At 41.1% G+C, this 20,677-nt stretch overlaps 1 protein-coding gene across 1 annotated transcript; it reads left to right on the top strand.

Moving 5' to 3' along the window:
• The first annotated feature begins 7,841 nt into the window (after positions 1–7,841).
• On the top strand, positions 7,842–20,192 carry lrrc38b (leucine rich repeat containing 38b). The gene is made up of 2 exons (XM_053316379.1): positions 7,842–8,469; positions 19,945–20,192. The coding sequence occupies exons 1-2, from the start codon at positions 7,842–7,844 to the stop codon at positions 20,190–20,192; spliced, it is 876 nt and encodes a 291-aa protein (XP_053172354.1).
• Positions 20,193–20,677: the final 485 nt, after the last annotated feature.

Consider the following 20,677-nt stretch of genomic DNA (forward strand, 5'->3'; position numbering starts at 1 on the left):
ACCATCTACCGTTGTAGAAACCCCCAAAATCAGCAGAAAGGAGTGGCATCAGTGTAGCTGGATGTCAAGGGAGTTAGTCAGCTGATCATCATAAAAGAAGGAGATACCGTTCCGGCTAGAGAGGAGATGGAACCACAAGCGAAGCTCGGCGAGACAGGATTGGTTCCGTGACAAGGAAGACAGAAGCGACAGGACGATACGATAGCGCGTCGATAATGAAATAGTTATGGTGGTGAAATAGGACGACATATATATGTTACTTTGAACGTGTGACAGGGGCATTGATAATGAAATGGTAGAAGTGATGAGATAGGACGAAGTGTAGGTTACGTTAAACATATGAAAGGGGCGTTGATAATGAAATGGTCGAAGTGACGAGAGAGAACGACAGGTAGTTTACGTTAAACGTGTGAAAGGGGGTGGTCTCAGCTGGCCATGCATCGTTCTGTCTGATGAAGTTGCGGGAGTAGCACTTGGGGGCAATGACATCCCGGTGTCACAGCCCGGGAGAAATGAGCTGCAGGGATCAGTGTAGTCAAATATGGGTTATCCTGGTACCTTGATGATGAGACAGCGGGGCGCTGGAAGCCCGGGGGCAGATGTTCCGGTTGGAGCAGAGTGCTGGCAGCTCTCGGTGCCAGGAGCCTTGACTAGAGCAGGCTTCTATGGCAACTAGAGCAGGATGTCCACGATAAAAGCTGCCTGCTGTCGAACTAGGCAAGCCAAGGTTGGGTTGAGTAAACGGTGGGGTCACTGACATCAAACATCCTGGCCGAATTGAAGTGGTGCAGATGTAGTGAAAAACAGCAGGGGTCATTGGCATCCTGGTGCTGATGTTCTGGCCTAAGCCGAGTGCTGTGATTGGAATGAAGGGACGGCAAGGGTTGTAGGAATCCCGGTGCCCGATGTTCCTGTTGGAACGAAGTGCTGTGGTTGGACAAATAAACAGCATGGGTTGCAGGCATCCCGGTGCCTGATGTCCATAACTAAGCAAGTGCTGCTGTTAGATTTAAGGAAATAGCATGGGTCGTAGGCATCCCGGTGCCTGATGTCCCTGTCTAAACAGGCGCTGTGCTGCTGTTGGATTTAAGGAAACAGCATGGGTCGTAGGCATCCCGGTGCCTGATGTCCCTGTCTAAACAGGCGCTGTGCTGCTGTTGGATTTAAGGAAACAGCATGGGTCGTAGGCATCCCGGTGCCTGATGTCCCTGTCTAAACAAGCGCTGTGCTGCTGTTGGATTTAAGGAAACAGCATGGTCGCAGACGTCCCGGTGCCTGATGTCCCTGTCTAAGCGAAGCGCTGGGGTCGTAGTGAGGAAACGCCATGGTTGCTGGTATCACTGTGCCCGATGTTCCCGTCTAAGCAGAACACTGGTTGGAGTTAGAAAACCACGTGGGTCGCAAGCATCCCGGTGCCTGATGTCCCTGTCTAAACGAAATGCTGTCTAAATGAAATGCGTGGCTGGAGTAAAGAAAACCGCATAGGTCGCAGGCATCCCGGTGCCTGATATCCCTGTCTAAACGAAATGCTGTGGCTGGAGTAAAGAAAACCGCATTGGTCGCAGGCATCCCGGTGCCTGATGTCCCTGTCTAAACGAAATGCTGTGGCTGGAGTAAAGAAAACCGCATAGGTCGCAGGCATCCCGGTGCTTGATGTAGACGACTAAGCGAAGTGCTGCTGTTGGATTTAGAAAACAGCATGGTCGCAGGCATCCCGGTGCCTGATTTCCCTGTCTAAACGAAGCGCTGCGGTCGTATTGAGGAAATGGCGTGGTTGCTGGTATCACTGTGACTGATGTTCCGTCTAAACAGAACACTGTGGCTGGAGTAAAGAAAACCGCATGGGTCGCAGGCATCCCGGTGCCTGATGTAGACGACTAAGCAAAGTGCTGCTGTTGGATTTAGAAAACAGCATGGTCGCAGGCATCCCGGTGCCTGATGTCCCTGTCTAAACGAAGCGCTGCGGTCGTATTGAGGAAATGGCGTGGTTGCTGGTATCACTGTGACTGATGTTCCGTCTAAACAGAACACTGTGGCTGGAGTAAAGAAAACCGCGTGGGTCGCAGGCATCCCGGTGCCTGATGTCCCTGTCTAAACGAAATGCTGTGGCTGGAGTAAGAAACCGCATGGGTCGCAGGCATCCCGGTGCCTGATGTCCCTGTCTAGGAGCGGCTCTGCGGTTGGAGTGAGGAGACGGCAGGGGGTTTATGACTCAGACAATATAGAAGCAATTTCAGGTTAGTTGTATTTGTGATAAATTGTGTTAGTAGCTTGCGATCCAGCTTTTGACGTGGACGATACGGAGTGATTTCGGTTAGTATTGTGATAACTGTGTTAGTAACGTGCAATACGATGCGTTTAGTGGCAGATGATGCCTAAAATGACGATTGACTCGATATGCTGGCAACGTGCAACCTGGTGTTTGTAATGTTTAAGCACGTGTAACGGTGTGCAATGGCAAAGTGACGTTAGAGTAGCTGCGCGAGAAGCTTCCAGCTGGTATATGGAAAAGGCAATGTGGAAGTAACTTTAAATTAATTATGAATCTTTACTACAAAGTAGTGGAGATGCAGTACGTATGATGCAGGACTGATGCCGTTGGTATAATGCCATAGACTGTATAGAAGAAATGGACGTAACAATGTGACGTCACCCACTGGTTTGTGGATTGCTGCTCGGGAGCCACTTTTATTTCATTTATTTATTTTATTTATATTTATTTATTTATTTATTTATTTATTTATTTATTTATTTATTTATTTATTTATTTATTTATTAATTAATTAATTAATTTATTTTCCTTCTTTTTCTTTTATGACACCAAAACGATAATACTGACAAGTCTGAGTAGAATGAGTAGCGCAATACTACCTGGCCCCTGCCGGGGGGCGCTGTGGCCGTGGGGCTACGGGCTCTGTGACGTCACGCGTGCCGAACCGGGCGGTGATTGGCTTAGACGAAAACCCGGAAGGCGGGAGCGCCGGTTGCTGTTGTTGATGCTGAATAAACAATGAAGCTTTAGTTTAATGTGGCTAAGGTTGATAGGGAATGCATCCTATGCAGGAATCGTTTGCAGTTCGGTTGCTGATGTCGGGTCCGTTTGAGGATGTAAAGGCGGCCGGACGGAGAGTTCGAGTCCGGTGTGGTGGAGAGTTATCTGGACTGTTGAAGCGGCTGAGGAGGGGAGAGTTGAAGCTGCTGCTCCAGCGGCTTTGTGCGTTGCTTCCCTGGTTTTTGCCCTCGCTAGTGGAGGAGAGGAAGCCGGAGATCTACCGGGAGTGTCACATCGTGTGGGTTGAAGAGCCTGCAAGGCCGGTATGTGACTGCGGGGCCGGCATGTGCCCAGCGGGGCGCTGGGCTGCGGTCTGCTGCTGTGTGAGGAAAGGAGAACCGGTTTCCCACGAATCTTCAGTCAAGTCGGACGGGTTGATCTGCAGTTCGTGATCCGTGGTGAGTTCACTCTTGGAGTAGTAATCGTAGCATTTGTTCAAGTTGTGTTGATGCGATGCGGGAAGTACGATCTGTTTCTGGGATGACTGAGACTGCCTGCACGTGAAACTCGAAAGCGAGAGTGAACGAGGGGGACGCTGTTAGGTCTGTTTATATAGGAGCCGGAAGGGGTGTAATTGGTGTGTGTTCCCGCTCCTGAAACTGCGCTTATCAAGCTTCGAATCATTTTCATTTGCATTCTCTGGGCAGGTTGGTGAAAAAACAAACAATAAAAAAAGCTATAGAGGATAAGGCTTATACCCAGAATAATAATGTGCAACCAAATGCAAATGTGTGCAGTGATACCACAACAGTGTGGGCCATATCCATAAAACTGCTGTAAATTTGAGCCACAGTAATTTTAAAAGATTAATAAACTTTTACTTTACTGCAGCAGAGTCACATTGCTGCTGCCTAACTGTCAGCTGTGTCCCAGGTGAAAGCCAAGTGTCGAAATGTCCTTGAACAGGACACTGAACCCCAAGTTGCTCCCAATGGTCTGGCTAGCGCCTTGCATGACAGCTCTGCCTCCATTGCAGTGTGTGAGTGTGTATGTGAGTGGGTGAATGAAAGGTAAAAATTGTAAAGCGCTTTATCCAATCACGTAGAAAAGAGTTATATGAGTATAGTCCATTTACAATTAATGAGGCGTGTATCATTTCAACACCCACCGTGATCAACCATGTGTGGAAGCACGATGGATTGGCACCTTCAGAAAGAAAAAGAAAGTCAAGCAAAGTCAAAGCCAAAACCAAGGAGGGCTTACAGAGGAACAGTCAAAAAGCAACGACAAAATCAATAAAATCTGGTTTGTCCATTATTTTTTAAAAAGTTGGTTGAAGTCATGTTAATGTTATCAATAGATTAACATTTTCTATTGAACATGAACTGCTGTCGAGAGATTTACAGGATCACATTTGCGGATTGGACGTCTGCTTCACTACCCTCAGCAACAGAGTGGCCATTATATCCGCCTGTAGCAGCGCTCTAGTTGCATTTCAATATGAGCCATCTCCATTTTAAGTATCTCTAAGTCCATTTCATTTCAGCTGCTTAACAATTAATCAGCTGATGGAAACAGGGAAGGGGAAATGTGTTATCCTTTTTAAAATGTACCTTTTTCAGAGGAAAGCATTTCCTTGCAGTTATCATTGTCATCTCAACTAAAAATACAGCAATAAAAAGACGGTCAGCTACAATTGAATGAACACTATTATTAGTTGAAGCATTAGTCACTTAGCAAGAACTACAATGATGACAGGACCCTAGCATATAATTAAACACAGTAGTACATAATACATGTTCACCTTCATATTCTTCATTTTATTCAGGATTTAATTAATATGAAAAACATGTAAATTAATTCAGTGATACCAACAATTGAACATAATCTAACTGACTAGGGAGAGAGGGGAGAGAGAGAAAGGACATGCATGCATGATCAAGAGAGCAGCAGAGGTGAAACAGAATAGTAACTTTTATTTTATGGTAATTAAGTCTCATGTTTATCAGTGAATGCATTGAACTACACAGCAGGCTGGAGTCTGAGTGAGAACACTGAGAACCTGCTGATACTCTGAAAGTGGTAATAATAAGAAACAGACAATTCGACAGACAGTGACGATATTTGGTGGTGTTGCGGCTGATTGTAAATGAACAGCTTGGCAGGTAGGTGACTGAATCAGGTGATTAGCACTCTATGGTGACAGCTGGTGGACAGGTATGGAATGACAGGTCTGAAATGACAAAAGAAGTTAGTATGTACAACACTAACTGTAGCAGTAATCATGAAAAAGAGGAAAGAGACATTTTGACTGGTCGTAGCAGGAAAAGCACAGGTGTAACTTGATATCCTTAATGAGGGCTCAGTTCCATTCAAGTGTCCAAGAAGCCATATTGTTTTACCATCTGGCGGAGTTTAAAATAACCAATACTTAACTGTATCATCATCACTTAAAGATAGTGAACAACCAAATAATGCTGATTTAAATTCAGATATGTCTCATATTAGACTTACTCAGAAATATTGAATCACTGAATTTCTATAGCAGCACCAGTAATGTAAGCAGAAAGTAGAAATTCTAGTTGCCATAACAATTATTGATTATATCATATTTTCTTTTTTTAAATAAGAGATTCTTTTCACAGCGGCGCATCAGAAAAAAGACCCATTGCACTGCTGCTTTCCCCTGTAAGAAACTGCACGAAAAGTATTTTGCAAATAGCATCACACCCTCCAGCAAACATTTAAGCACTGCATGTAAAACAGCAGCACCACAAAATGAATGATCATAGTAGGACACAAAGTGTAAATGTGTTTGCAGGGAACAATTAAAGTAAAGTGATTTTCAGCTAATCTATACTGATCAGAATCTCCTTTTCTTGATGAAAAATCTTCTTCTCTCCCCATGGTACAAAGTCATCATCACTGATGATGCTGCAGACTCATCTGCCTTCAGTGGAAGCCTCAAGCCTCGGAGAGGTATTAATAGATTACCTGTGATGAAGTGATGTAGATGTTATCATCTGCTGCCTGGTTATTATAATGTGCAGGTGTTTGTGCAGTTTCACATAGTGAATATGTATGCAAACATGTATTAATGTATTTAACGTCCATTGTGGATATGTCTGACTTGGAAATACACAATTACCATCCATGACAACATTACTTCCTTCAAAATTTCACGCTGCCGCTGCATCCACAAGTCTAATTTACCGTCCCCCTGCAACACCCTCACTCAAATTACATTTACCTGTTGGAGCAAATCCCATTTAGGAAATTCAATACACATTTTGAAATAATCATCTTCCCTCCATTACAGTTTAAGACTCATGGAACCTCAATTTTACTATCCAAAATAGAGCAGTCATATAAATGCATAAATGAGAGGGACAATTGATTCATATAAAGATGGCATGTCAAATGCCATTAACATTTTTTAACTACACCAGAACTCAGTGTGCTAATGCTGGTATTGTGTAAAGAGAATAGGTTAGTAAATATTTATGGATGAAGGTTAATGCTGCATATTCTAAAAGGTCACAGTTTTCTATTTGTATACAACTAATGAAGATCCTGCGAGGGGCTTTTGTAATCCTGCCTCTGTTTCACAAGATATTCTCTTAAACTGTCAAACAAGTGAGGATTAGTGTCAAGGGCTTGTTATTATTAGCAGCTTACAAATCAGGTGAAAAGGTGCAGGAATGGGAAGCAGAATGTCCTTTTTCTAATGCAATTTGTCTCCAATGAATATTTTTAAGCACACAGTCACACAAATAAAGCTGTATTATAAATATAAGATTTCTATGTTTGTATGTTTTTTTCCAGATATAACTGTCATTTCTTCACACTGTAGGAAGTGACATCACATGTTGACAGCATGGCTCAGGCACGCCTCCCTGGAAATAAGGAGAGGGGAGAGGGCATGAGATAAACCGTGCTAGATTCAGAAGCAGACATTGGATTGGCATGGCTGTGTGCAGCTCAGCACTGCGATCTACATGCATGAATCTCCTGCCTGGACATTTGGATTCTCTCTGCACAGCAACACAGCCTTGATACCGTGCCGGACAGTGTAACATTCAGCTGTGCTGTCGTTTCACAGCATGTTGCTGGACATTGGAAGCTCAGAGAGGGAATAATAAGGGGGGATAACCTTACCACACACTTGAGCGATGTTCTGTGGGCTTCTCTCTCTCTCGTTTCAGACCGTCAGGCTTTTCTACACAGAGACCTGGGACTAATGGAGGGATGCAACGATGTTACTCTTTGCTTGTCATGCTTGAATCACAGCTCCATATATCCTTTTGTGTCAGAGACCTTATTGTCTTTGTCTGTCACTGCCGCCAGATCAACTGTGGGGTAGCGTGGCGGACAGAGCCCCCTCCTGAACCCCCCTCTCCCTTGTCTGTGCCCCCGCCTTCTCATCAGCCCCAGCTCGCTCGTGTCTATTTACCTCTCTTGAGCTACCCTCCCCTCTCTGTTAAGCTCTGTCTTTCTCCCTCTCCCGCTCCCTACTCCTTACTATCTCCCTCTCTTTGCTTCTTCAAAGCAGGCGGTCTGCTATTCAATCCAAGCAGCTTGCTACATGATCTCCTGGAAAAGTGTTTTTGCCGCTGCACTGCCGCTTCCCAATTCCTGAGCCCTTCCAGATTTCCATCTCCACAACAGCAGGATGTTCCTTTACGAGGACTGATCCCTGTCCACCCCCTTTCTCTCTCCCCTTCCCCTCCCTTGTCCTGATCTCCTGCCCTCTGACCCTCACCCCCTTGTTCTCTGCCCCACCCCATCCTCTCCTAATTGTCCATACCCTGAGACTCTTTCCACCCTAACTCATTTCACCCCCATGACCATGTTGCCATGTGTCTGCTGGCTCCAACTTATCCTCATCTTGCTGTCCTCTGTCTTATGGACCCGGGGGGAAAACTGCCCAGCAACCTGCCTGTGCCCAGATCCTCACACTGTGGACTGCAGTGGCCGAGGGCTAACCCGTCTACCCAATGAGATCCCCTTGGATGTGCGCAGGCTTTTGCTGGCTGACAACTGGATACCCCGCATCCCCTCAGACTTCCTGGTTCTGTACAGTGACTTGGTCTACCTGGACCTCCGAAACAACACCCTTTCCCACATAGAACCGGGGACTCTCAGCACTTCCTCCAGGCTGGTCTTCTTGGACATGGGCAGCAACAATTTGACTGAAATCCCCAAGGGGACATTTGGGGAGTCCCGGAGCCTGATCAAACTACGCCTTGGCAACAACCCATATCTGAGCATGGTGAATGAGGATGCTTTCCAGGGCCTCACCTCACTAAGAGAACTGGAACTGGAGCGTAATGCCCTGTCCACCCTAAAGGTTCGGGCACTGAGTCAGTTGCCCTCCCTGCGAGTGGTGAGGCTAGAGGGCAATCCCTGGGTGTGCAACTGCAACTTTGCCAACCTGTTCACATGGCTGATGGAGAACAGTAACAAGCTTCCGAACGGTGAGTAAGAAAATCTAGGAAGAATTTTGTTTTCATGTTGTTGACCCAAATAAAGCGTATCTAAACACAACATACAACAGTATTATGGCAAATCCATTGCCATAACACAGCTCTGGTCTATTTATGTTTTCCCTGTTGAAGAGGGAACCCCCCCCCTCTCTCCCTTGTTCTAATTTTGTCTCTTTCTTCCTCCACCCCCATAGCATATAATGTGTGAGACTGATTGTGTAATGTGAGACAATAGCACTTGTGACAAGGATGCTATGTTTTGAAATTTGATTCATTTAAATATTTAGAATGAAAGTACATAAAATGCAGCATTGTCCAACATGGAGCAAGATATTAAACGACTCATATCAGGAATTTTAAACAAACCATATAAACAAAGCACTGTCCTCTATTCTGTGTGGTAGTCAATTCAATCAATTTAAGGCTTATATTTATATAATACTGATTTATATAATACTTTCCATTTGGTGGACACTGTATTTTAGCAATATTATCAAAAGAAAAGCCCTACATCAATGGAAATAAGCAGGGTTTGTTGCCCTATCCATGTGGATTTTTAGGGCCCATACTATAGACACTGTCTGCCACTGTGATTCAGCCTGGAGCTTTGAGTTAGGTAACAGGGCTGAAGTTTAGTTGTGTGTGTGTGTGTGTGTGTGTGTGTGTGTGTTTGTGAGGCAGTCTCAATGTGTGCATGCGCATCTGGGGAAAAACACAAGACAAGACATGGTATCACCATGTCCCTTCAGATGTGTTGTGGGTGAGATCTATTTACATGTAGTTGATTGGTCTCAACAGCCAGAGTCGCTGGCTTCTTATAATGGGTGCAGTATATTTCCTGGTGAACACACAAAACATATTGTTCAAATTTGTGTTCATATGATTCAGTGGACTATAGAGAATATCTACTACACCTGTCAGAAGCCATTTGTTCTGAGACAAATCAAAATCATGTTTTATTCAGAGGGAATAATCAGTGGTTTAACTAAAGGTCAATTCTATGTATATTACCGTTCGTGTCCTTAACAAAACAGAGGACACAGACAGTTATCTTGTGCAAGCCAGCACGTGGGAGCCGAGGAGGCAAAAATAAACAGATCTGACATTTCAACCACACATGATTAGTAGCTTGTGCTGTTATCATATTCAGATAAAAGTGTGGATTTGACACATTACATGATTTTGGCTTAATCTGAGAATTTAGGATAAATGTGGCTCACAGTATGTGACATATAGTGTATCCATATATTTGTAGGGCATATTCTAAAAACGCAATTCAGTTGACAAAAACAGTACAAAATGTTCAGATACAGGGTTTGTGTATGAAGGTGTGCAGTTAAGGAGTGGGCACATTTATTTCTGTAACTGATCCAAGGTTGTTTGGGTATGAAATGTTGACCTGTTTACAAAGAACAGCATTTGTCCAAAAACTGAACTGCAATTGCCGAAATCATCTGCAGTGTGCGAAAGGAACTAAAGGCACCATAAATCAAACCTAAGATTCAGGCAAAGCAGTTAATCTAGTCTAAGTGCAAATGCTTAGACATCACAGCCTCTGTATATGGATGTTTTAACATGATTTTGTGAATATGCTTTCTCAGCATAAACATATTTTTATATTTTTAAATTAAAAAAGTAGAAAGTCTAACTCAAATCCTAATTGTATTACATCTGGCAAAAGCTTTAATTCAGCTACCCTAAAAAGCACAGGCTGGATGTTGCAAACTGCTGACAACTCACAAAAGCTTATATACATTTAGGCCATGATGTTCCTTACTATCGATACCGCCCTCACTTTCCTCTAGGTTCTTTTTGCATTTGCCCTAAAAACAGATAAGTTTGGGCCTGTGAGGAAGTGAAGTTGACAAACTGGCAAGAATACCTAATGCCCCCAAGTAGGAGGCAGCAAATGCATTAATCACGGGTTCTAAGTGTTGTCAACTGCGAAGCATAATGAATTGCATTAGCAGTGCTGGCCAGGCATACATCAACAACAAAGAAGGAGAAGCCAAAGGCCTAGCCAAGCTACTGGCATGGCTACCAACTGGCTCTAGTGTATACACTCAAATTAAGTTAGTAATGTCAATCTCACCTCATATGCAGCCCTCATACCCCCATCAGTGACTGTTTACTTCATGCCCAGAGATGAGCCCGCCGTTATGGACAAAATACACACAGACACACACACACAGACACACACACACACACACACACACACACATGCTTATTTGTATTAGGTATATGAATTGTTTTGCATTCTTGTATAATTGTGTTTATCATTGTCCAATAAAAGCTGTCCCGAATTTTGCTTTCTGGTCCTTTGTAATGCTAATTAAACTGGAAGTTTGGATGACAAATAACATTTCAGCATCGGGGAATTATTATTGTTTGTCACCTTAGCCCCTTCTCCTCTACCGAAATGCAAATTTGTTCTGTAACTGGCCAAGAGACAAGAGGTTGTTTCACTGAACTCAAAATATACTCCAAAACAAGTCTTTGTGTTCCTTTGTGTGTCATTTATAGAAAAGTTGCTTTATTTTTCTTTCTTCAAGACTGTCAAAATAAAGCGTGACTCATCAAATTATTTAAGATATTTGTTAGAGGAACATAGAGCTTAAAAAAATTGGATTCATCATGGTTGCATTTGTGTGTGTGGATGTGTCATTGCTTGTATTTGTGTTAATCATATATTTAAAGGACAATTCTGCCTGTCTCCAATGACTGAAGATTATACTAATGGACCAAGTTTCAGATTTTCTTTCAGAACCTTTGATGTGTTTATCACCTATCCTTAGAGTTTTGACAGCTGACTATTGTTTGCTCAGGATGTTTCTGTTTGACTACTGTGTCACATTGAAACTTTATGGATCCCAAATCTACTCCTGAACAAACGCAAAGCAGCAGGGAGGATTATAGTGAGTTAGATTCACAAACGCTGGTGGAAACATTCAGGCATCATAGAGCCAGACCTAATAAACATAATGACTGAGCTCTCTCAATCACAGAAAAATGTGTTGACCTATTCTCTGGATCGCTGTATAAGTGGTTGCACAATAGCAGATGGACACATTAGTGAATGAGGTTGACTTGATATGCTTTTGTTCATCATTGGAGTGGGTGTTTCAACTTAATGTTTCATTCATCATAGAGAAACTCAATTATAAGGACAGAAATTGCTCATTGCATCCTCATTCCCCTTTTATCGTGAAAGAAATCAGTTAAAGAGCTGAAAAGTTGTGCGTGTGGACCAAACCAACCGCAATGATACTCAAAAAGCATGAGCACTCCAGACATAAGCATGTTTGCTCGGAAATCCAATTAGACTACTGCACACATGTTTGGGATTTGGGAGGGTACTGCTGCATAAAAATGCATTGTCACAGATGTAGGACAGATTAACTTTAATTGCATTTAATCACGATTACAGCAATGGTCTCGCATACCCCAAACATAGGTAATATGTGCTTCTGAAATATTTAACCAGTACAAAATAACCTAATTCTCAGAAAATTAGCTAAATCATTGGGTATCAAGGTAATAAAACAAGAGAAACTGAACACTTAAAGGTTGAAACCATCTCCAGGAGCATATAGGTGTTTGTAATCACATAATATACACCAGGTGTGCCAGCAGATTGCTCAGTATCATCAATAAGGCTGCTGATGTCACCACCCTAAACCACTCACAACTTTCAGCAAACTAATAAAGCACCAGCAGAATGGAGAAGCTTAAGCTAATTTAAAAACTGTCAATAAATCGTGATGATAACATGCTGCTATTTTAAAAGTCATCCTGAGATATCTATGGTTCCCTCTGTGATGGCCTGCATAATGTAGCAGCTGTGGAGCCCATGCTGTAAACCCAATTCCCATTCCATTTTTCACATCTTGATTTCCCCAGTGATTTTGATCACTCAAAGCAGCACACTTTTCTGTTTGCATAACTTTGATTACTGCAGGTCACCATCATGAGTGGGTGGAACATACTTAAAATTCAAGACTCCTTTTTTTTTTTATAGAAAAAAACAGATTTCTTTCCACATGGTTGTGAATCTGGCTGATTCAGTATCTCCCACATAAATATAATGCAAAAGTCCTTTTATACTGCAAATAAACCAGACAGACATGCATGCTGTATAGTTGTCTGCTCCCTTGTGCATTTGCTTTTGGTGACATTTGTATGTTTCTTTCGTCCCAAATCAGGTTAATGCATGTTTAAATGGATGGATGAGTGTAAACATGATCCACTGCTGTCTCCAGTGCTCTTGGGTTAAGGATGAACAAAGGCTATGTATAATTCAGAGTGACACAGTTCTACGGCACATTGGCCAGGGTAATTGGAGCCAGAGCTGCCTACAGGGCAATGCAGGCCAACTCCCATGGGAGACGGAGTCTGAGGCCCATCGTGGCTTTGCTTTCAACACTTCTCATGACCTAAACAGTTTCACTACAAACTAGCAGTTCAGGTGACAGGGTCAAAGTCTGAATTTTCCTTCACAGCCTATCGAGTTGCTCCGCAGAGGACTGTTACCACATGGAATGATCAGCTCTAAAAATATGATGCCACTGATGACCGGCACTACATAAGATACGTGTGTTGATACAGTGCCCAAATATTTGCTATCTTTGCTGCTAATGGGTATATGAAGAGAAAATATCTATTGTATTACCACAGGCTGACAGCTTCTTTTATCTTGGCCTAATTTCATGTTTATTTAAAGTTGGGATGTGAGAGATAGTGCTGGCAAAGGAGAGCCGAGTGTGAAAAAGATGGACAGAATTACACAGTGTGATAGAATCAGCTGCTGCATGTACGGAAACAGAAAAAGACATTCTGCCAAGTGTCAGAAATAAAAGGCGAGAAGCGAAAAGCTTTGTATCACTGGCAGTGTGCAGAATCATGCATTAATACCTTTCTGTGGGCCTGTGTGTGTTCGAGTGTGAAGCATAAACTTGACCTGCGTATTCAACTGTTTCATCATAATATATGGAAAACACAAACTGCTTTTTATTATGACAAAAAAAGGATTAAAAGGGCATCTAATAGTTTTCACCCTTACTATCATCTTCTTGTATTTGTGATGAATAAATTCCCGGTTGTGCATGTGTGCTTTTCTGATAAAACATTATGAATGTGTCCATGGTCCAGTGATGTCAGTGAGTTTCTACACAGAAGGAATCCCCTGCTGAATGATTCACCCTCACCCCACTGTCACATGAGTGCCTGTCATTTTGTGCATTCATTTCACACATTCACCACACTGTTTCTCCCTCCAACTCCTACTCATGCACTCTCCTTGTATTAATCTCTCATAATCTTTCCTTCAGATGTCCCTTTTCTGGGCCTGCAACTTTCTTTAATTATATCTGCCTGGTTCTTTTCTTTTTTACATTTACCAAGTATTGGACTTGAGTAGCACATTCATCTCATTTAATAAAGAGGGGAGTGGACAGTTATGTGAATCATTATCTCCTGGATTTCCTAAGAGGAGTGTCTAGACATCATTTTTTAGGGACAAATGCAGACTTACCAACTTGTGCTGGAGTCTGTGGATGCAAGATTATGGTGATTTTTTTCCTTTGCTACTGTTGCAGAGATCAATCTGGACGAACCATGTGGTGTTGAAGGAGGGAGGCGAAACAAGCCTTTCGATATCAGTCTGTCACAGCTAGGTAGATCAATCACGGCTGGGACAGCAGATAGCCTATCCCCATGGCTGGCTGTAATCCTAAATGTAATCCATCAACTCTCTGTGCCAGGAATGTAACATAGCTGTGTGGGCTTACATACCTGATAGTGTATGAGCATGATTTGTGCTGTATTACTGTGCACTAGCCTGCACCGACCACATTAATGTGAGGTCATAGTATGTTTGAAGTCATTTATGGACTAAAAAATTATTACCAGCTTATCCATTTCCAGAGCTGACACTGGCTCACTGTAATTTTTTTTTTATTATTAAAAATGATGTATTAGTCATGCCATCCACTATGATTCTTGCTGAGCATATAAAAGATCGTATAAAAATTTTAATTATATTCTATACTTATTAAATTCTATTTTAATCTCTTTAATTTTTCTTTTTCTTTATTCATGTGCTCAGTTACAGGTTTTGTAAATTGATCGCTTCATCAGTATGCTCTGCAAGTGGTGAGGGGTCACAATTAATTAAAATGTACAGCTTTCATTAATATAAGCTTAGGTGGAACATCTTGTATACCCCTTTTCACACAAACACGCTCCACTAAACATGTAAAAGCATGCAGTCAACCTGCATTTGACCCATTCAAGGAATCCCTGGACATTTAGAGACTCCATCTGGAACTGTAGTACATTACTACTAAACAGAATAATCCTGAATAAGTACAAAACAAAGTTAGTTTCTCTCCTGCACCCCCAGACAGTTCACTATAATATGTTCTTTGCTGCTTTTTTGTGTGAGGAGTTAAACATCAAATACAATTCTCAACATTAATATTCTGTTCTCCAGATCTTACCAGTGCAACAGTTCAGCAATATTTTAATGTCAGTTTTTAACCTCTAACACATATAGTTGGCATGATGAAGTGCCAAATCAACACCCGTTACACACACAGCCCAGTGCATGCAAACAGCTGACACTTACTTGAATTGAAGAGGCTGCCAAAGCTCTAAGATTGTTGGTAGAAAAACCTGGAGCTTGTTGAGAGGAAATAAATATGTGCATTTGGTCAGGTAGATCTGTTTGTACAGTTTACATTGATCTCTTTAGCATTGAAATCTACTCTTGTCTTTCTGTCACTGCAATTTGGAGGTCGTTATTTATCATAGAAATATGAATAAAGGGTACTGAAACATCCTGGAGCTAATCAGTGGCTAGTTAGCTAGTATCTCAACAAAAAAAGATGTAGCCTATTGAAGTATTTCAGTAATTGGTCAGTTGGTAATTAGCGACTTTTAGCTGCTCACTATGGTAATGCTGCTTTCACAGTATGTTGGCAGAATGAGAAAACCTAATTTTACTCCGACTTGGGAGCGCTCATGCACATATTTATAGCTGTTTGTAAACAAGTGAGACATGAAGCCAACAAATAGTGTGTAACTCAGTTTCTTATAGTTGAATTAGAATAAATGATGAATTTTATTGCAGCAGTTTTGCCACCAATTTGTTGACTGTTTGATAGTGATATTTGCCAAGTGGGAGATATTGTAACTGTCCCAATCACTCATACTGTGAATAGGTTTTCCTACTTGGCTGCTCATTATGCTCATTATTTTATTATGACGTGAACTTGGAGTTTTATTAGGTTATATTTGTTAGCAGAATTGCGGTGGAATAAAAGTGTATCTCATCTGTGGAAATGGATCACTTCAATATCAGACTCCAGTTTAGGTTGCAAGTTTCAGCTTCCTACATCCTTTAATCTGAGGCCACATTCACTTCAAATCTGGACATCATCTCTCCGTGGATGAAGTACACACATTGTCACAAACAAGCATGTAATACAGAGAAATCATTATGTTTGTTCCAGAAGATTCTACTTTTAGCCAAATACCCCAGCTGTTCAGTAATTCTCCGTTGTGTCAGGCTGTGTAATAAGCCTGTACTTTCTATTGTATAACATTAGATCTTAACTGCAGCTATGTAGTTCCACTTAAAAGCTCTCTCCTTACATTTATTTTTTAGACGGTACAGACAATGCATATTTGTATTAAAACAATTGACATAATACATATACATTTCAGAGCAGGTCTTGATGCTCAGACTAATATGAAAAACAACTAACAAAAGCATTGTTGGAAATACTAATACAAATAATCTAATTTTATCGTCTCTTCCCACCGTTAATATCTTCACTAACTCTGCTGATGATGATAAATGTGCTGATACTGTAACTCCTGCAGGGGCCATGTGTTCACCAGGATAATTTCAGACTCAGATGTTATTAATCAAGCATCTAGGACAGGCAAGACCAGACAGAACCGTCTCAAAGACAAAGGCTAAGTCTCTGGCGTGATGGGTTACTTTACCATGCAATAAGTACACTGTGAATATAAATATGAGCCATTCATCTTTGGGACAGCAGGATGGGACAGGACAGGTTCTCCAATAATTAGAATTTTCAGATTTATTCAAAGTTTTCTGTCTTCTTTTAGTAAAGTGTGTTACATCCATGCAATAGTCAAGTGCATTCAGTCTGGGTCTGCCTCTGTCTAAATGCACATTTATTCCTCTGCTGTTTATGTTTTATCATTTAACAGTCAGGCATTTATTGGAAGAGTTTTTGTACAAAATCCATCTCAAAAGCACATTGCAGGGTATGTCTTTTTTGCACAATGTGTTGAGCTTGAATAAATGTTTTGAAGAGGGTTTTTTTTCTTTAAGCCTCCCTGGAGTTGTTTAAACAGTGTGCAGACCTCATCTGCTGCCATGTACAGCAAAGCAAATGTAATTTCACAAGACTTCACAAGATTTCACATCTCATATATTGCATGTTTTTATAGTTCAAGCCATTCACAAAATGCTGTGAACAAAGTTGGACATCTTACAGTAAAATAATTCTCTCCTCTAAAAGCCCCGCTGAGTCAAACTGGACTTTTTAAACTGAACTGCTGTTATTAAAGTGTGGGCCATATGGTTATTCATCATAACCATATGGTCCACATATAGTTAGCATAAATAATATATTCAACACAATGAGAATATTGCATTTTTTATACAAAATAAAACATCTCCAGCTCATAACTCCTCTAACTACCTCTAAACATATTGTGCACTTGTTTGTAAGGCCAGTAGATGTTATATGTTATGTTGCAAATGTGAATACACAGTTTTCTCACATGTAATAGGCTATTTATTTGTTTTGATCTGTGATTCTGCACACATACTGTAGACATGTCTTGGAAATAATCATGCCAGGAAAGGGTTTACTCTTCCTTGGCTGGATGGTCAGGTTGAAGCCTCAGTCTTAGTGCTGGGTTTACCTCTGACTCCGTTTATCTGATCATCCAGGCTACTTGAGTTTTCTGCAGAGCTGATCCAGAAAACATTTGCTGGATGCTCTGGTTTTGGTTATCCTTGTTGGGGCCTGTATGCTCCGATAGGGGCAACACACAAAAATAGATAAAAAAGTGCAAATATAGGATACACAGGTTATAAACACTAATGAAAGACTCTCTACAAATGACCATAGTAGGACTTGGATTTACTGTGTGTTTGTGTGTGGCAACATTTAATGGAAAATTGCTGGTAATATTGTTTATTCTTCATATTTTCTGTGTCACAGACCTCCATTGTTGTCCAAAACCAAAAAAGTCTGCACTGGGTGATATTGACATTCATTACCATGAACTAGTTTATTTTGAGTCAATTCCACAATAACAGCAGTGCACCCAATGTGTATTAATCTAAAAAATAGACCCAAGCTAATGCACTACTTACTTCTGTTCATTAATGTGAAAACCTGCTGGATACAACAAATAGTCCATTACAAACACTCTAATATTAATGAATGTTTATGGTCACACAGAACCTCATCAGATCAATGATGGTGTGTGTCAAATACATTATATACGTTCACAACAATTGAAAACAACAAAATATTTGCACTGTCACTTATTCTGGTTGCAAAAGTGGCATTGTAATAATATGTGTGTGTGTGTGTGTGTGTGTATATGTGTGTTTGACATCCTGTATCCTCTACTAATTGAATGTTAGGGGAAATCTGTATCTTGTATTAAGGGATTAGTGTCACTAAATTTTATCAAGCGCCTTTAGAGTTCAGTTATAAACCTAATTAATATTGTACAGAGTCAAACAGAGGAGCATGGAAACGAGCTCCATTCCATCACTAATTTCCATTATTTCTTTTTCCATTGTCACATAACACAAGGTTTTACATATCAAGCACAAGATAGACAGACAAATCATTTCAGATTTTTCATTTCACTATTAGCTATTTTCTATTCATTCTGAATTTGTGTCATTTCTATAATACCTAATGTCACATTTAAATATTAGCTATCGATTACCAACAAAAAGTAGCAGATTTCAATCAGAATTAAAGCAGTTTAATCAATGAACATAACTGTAGCCAAGAGGAGCTGTTGCATTTGTATGATAACAAAGCATGGTGCAAAATGTGCTGACTGTTGAGCAAAGACCCAGAACTGATGTACTGATGTACTGCCAAGTGTGTGCATTTGCATGTGCAATATCAGTGGAAAAGTAGCCACCCACATCGCAAGGCTTCATATCTACCCACCTAGAAGCTAACATCCACATCAATATGGCTTTTTTATACTGCACAATGCCAATATGAAGGTAACATACTGACTGCATAAGCATACCTTATCACCTGAAGTGTTTACAGTGTTAGGGATATGACAGTAATTAGATATGTATTATCTATAGGCTTGGAACTGTCTTGTCTAATTAAAACTTGCCAAATTAACCTTATAAGTTAAGAAAGTTGTGAGTAAAACTCAAGACTAAGCATGTGAAACTGAACATTTTCTACTGTATTTTCAGTGGTAATAATAGTCACTAGTCTTTAGCATAACATGATTAAACTGACTTTAATGATCCAAGACTGTTCTCATCAGTAATCATGAGTTAGAGAGAGAGATATTCACTTGAAGATCTGTATCCTTGAAATCCAATAAGCCACCATCAATGTCCTTTTCCATTTAACTGATGTCTGAACAATAAACAGCGACACGGAGAGCAGCACTCACTGATTTATCATGCTTTCATCGTGAGATGAGTTTGGTCAAGGTGCCCCTGTTTCAGTCGATGCCCTTCACTGATATATCCGTAAATTTCTGACATGTAACCAGGTGCCACATTTAATGAGATATATATATAATATATTCTCAGAGGCTTTTGCGAATGCCATTAAATCACCAAAATTATTTAAATGGATGTTTATTTAATTTTATTAAAGATTCAAGAGCTTCTTGTCAGAGGCAGACACAATTACTGAAGAACAAAAATAGAGCTTCACTAAGAAATAAAAACAAACTTGATGTGTTCTGTAAAGTAGATTAAGAAGTTAACAGTATACTGTACAGTGCTTCACATTTTCTTAGTATTTCGACTTTATTCCCACAGTGAACCTACAGTCATGCTGTGGGTGGGTGTACTGTACACACTGTGCGACTTCAACTCATAAGCGAAGACTTCTGATCGACCCTACAGTTATTAAATCAGCTCCCACTCTTTCATTACATTGCCCTGTTGAATTTAGATTTTCAACAGCACAATATTGTCCAAATCAAATGCTTACAAACAGGATAACTAAAAAATGCATTCTGTCTCTACATAGTTTCAGACCAACCTCATGTGTAGGTTGTGTGGGCTGTCTGAGCTGTGAGTCTAATGGGGAAATCAACAACTTTAATACTTCTGGACTTTTGGATTGCTGACATTAGTGCAAACTGCACAATAAGTATATCTGTCTCATCATATTTCCTGTTTTGACATAGGAGTGGAAGGCATGGAGTGCTCCCTCCCCATGGACGGCAGACGTGTGTCCCTGACCCAGCTCTCAAAGGACAGCTTCCGCGAGTGCCAGGCCACCCTGACTCTAACGGACCTGCTCATCATCATTTTCTCTGGCATCTCAGTGTCTGTTGTGGCCATCATGACAAGCTTCTTCCTGGCTTCAACTGTTCATTGCTTCCAGCGCTGGAGTAAAGGCACCAAGGGGGATGAGGAAGAGAGTGAGGAATGAGAAGGATTTACTTTTCAGAACCCATCTGGTCCTGTTACTTCAAACAATGAGTGGACACCGCAGACAGTGTGTGCTACATGTGACAAGTTTTATGCTGCTTCCTCCTTGGTGAATATCCAGGACTGTTTTACGGTAGGATCGTGCCCTGGTACGGTTGAGGTTGCTTTCTTTGCACATGGACGTCCAATGTTATGGTGATAAAGGACATTCCCAAGGAATGAGCCAAAGTCCCAATAAAAGAAAATTAGTGAGTGCCCTGCTCCACTCGCACTATGATATTATAGAGTTCGTATTTTTGGCTGTGAGAGTCTATGAGCATCTTTTATGGCCGTCGGCACTTGACTCAATGTTATAGACCTACGCACATAAAGTAAGGCTAAACTTTATGATGAAAGAGAAAGAGATTTAAAAAAAAGATGTGTCACTGCAGTGCTGTCACATTAGTCTTACACAGGCCAATAAATTCTCAACACATCCAACCCTGG

The sequence above is a fragment of the Scomber japonicus genome, chromosome 3 (genome assembly GCF_027409825.1).
Source record: "Scomber japonicus isolate fScoJap1 chromosome 3, fScoJap1.pri, whole genome shotgun sequence".
NCBI classification, from domain to species: Eukaryota; Metazoa; Chordata; class Actinopteri; order Scombriformes; family Scombridae; genus Scomber; species Scomber japonicus.

Coding starts and splice junctions, on each gene's coding strand:
- lrrc38b (XM_053316379.1), top strand. CDS start 7,842: ATGTTGCCATGTGTCTGCTGGCTCCAACTTATCCTCATCTTGCTGTCC. Junction 8,470..19,944: donor CAGTAACAAGCTTCCGAACG/GTGAGTAAGAAA, acceptor GTTTTGACATAG/GAGTGGAAGGCATGGAGTGC.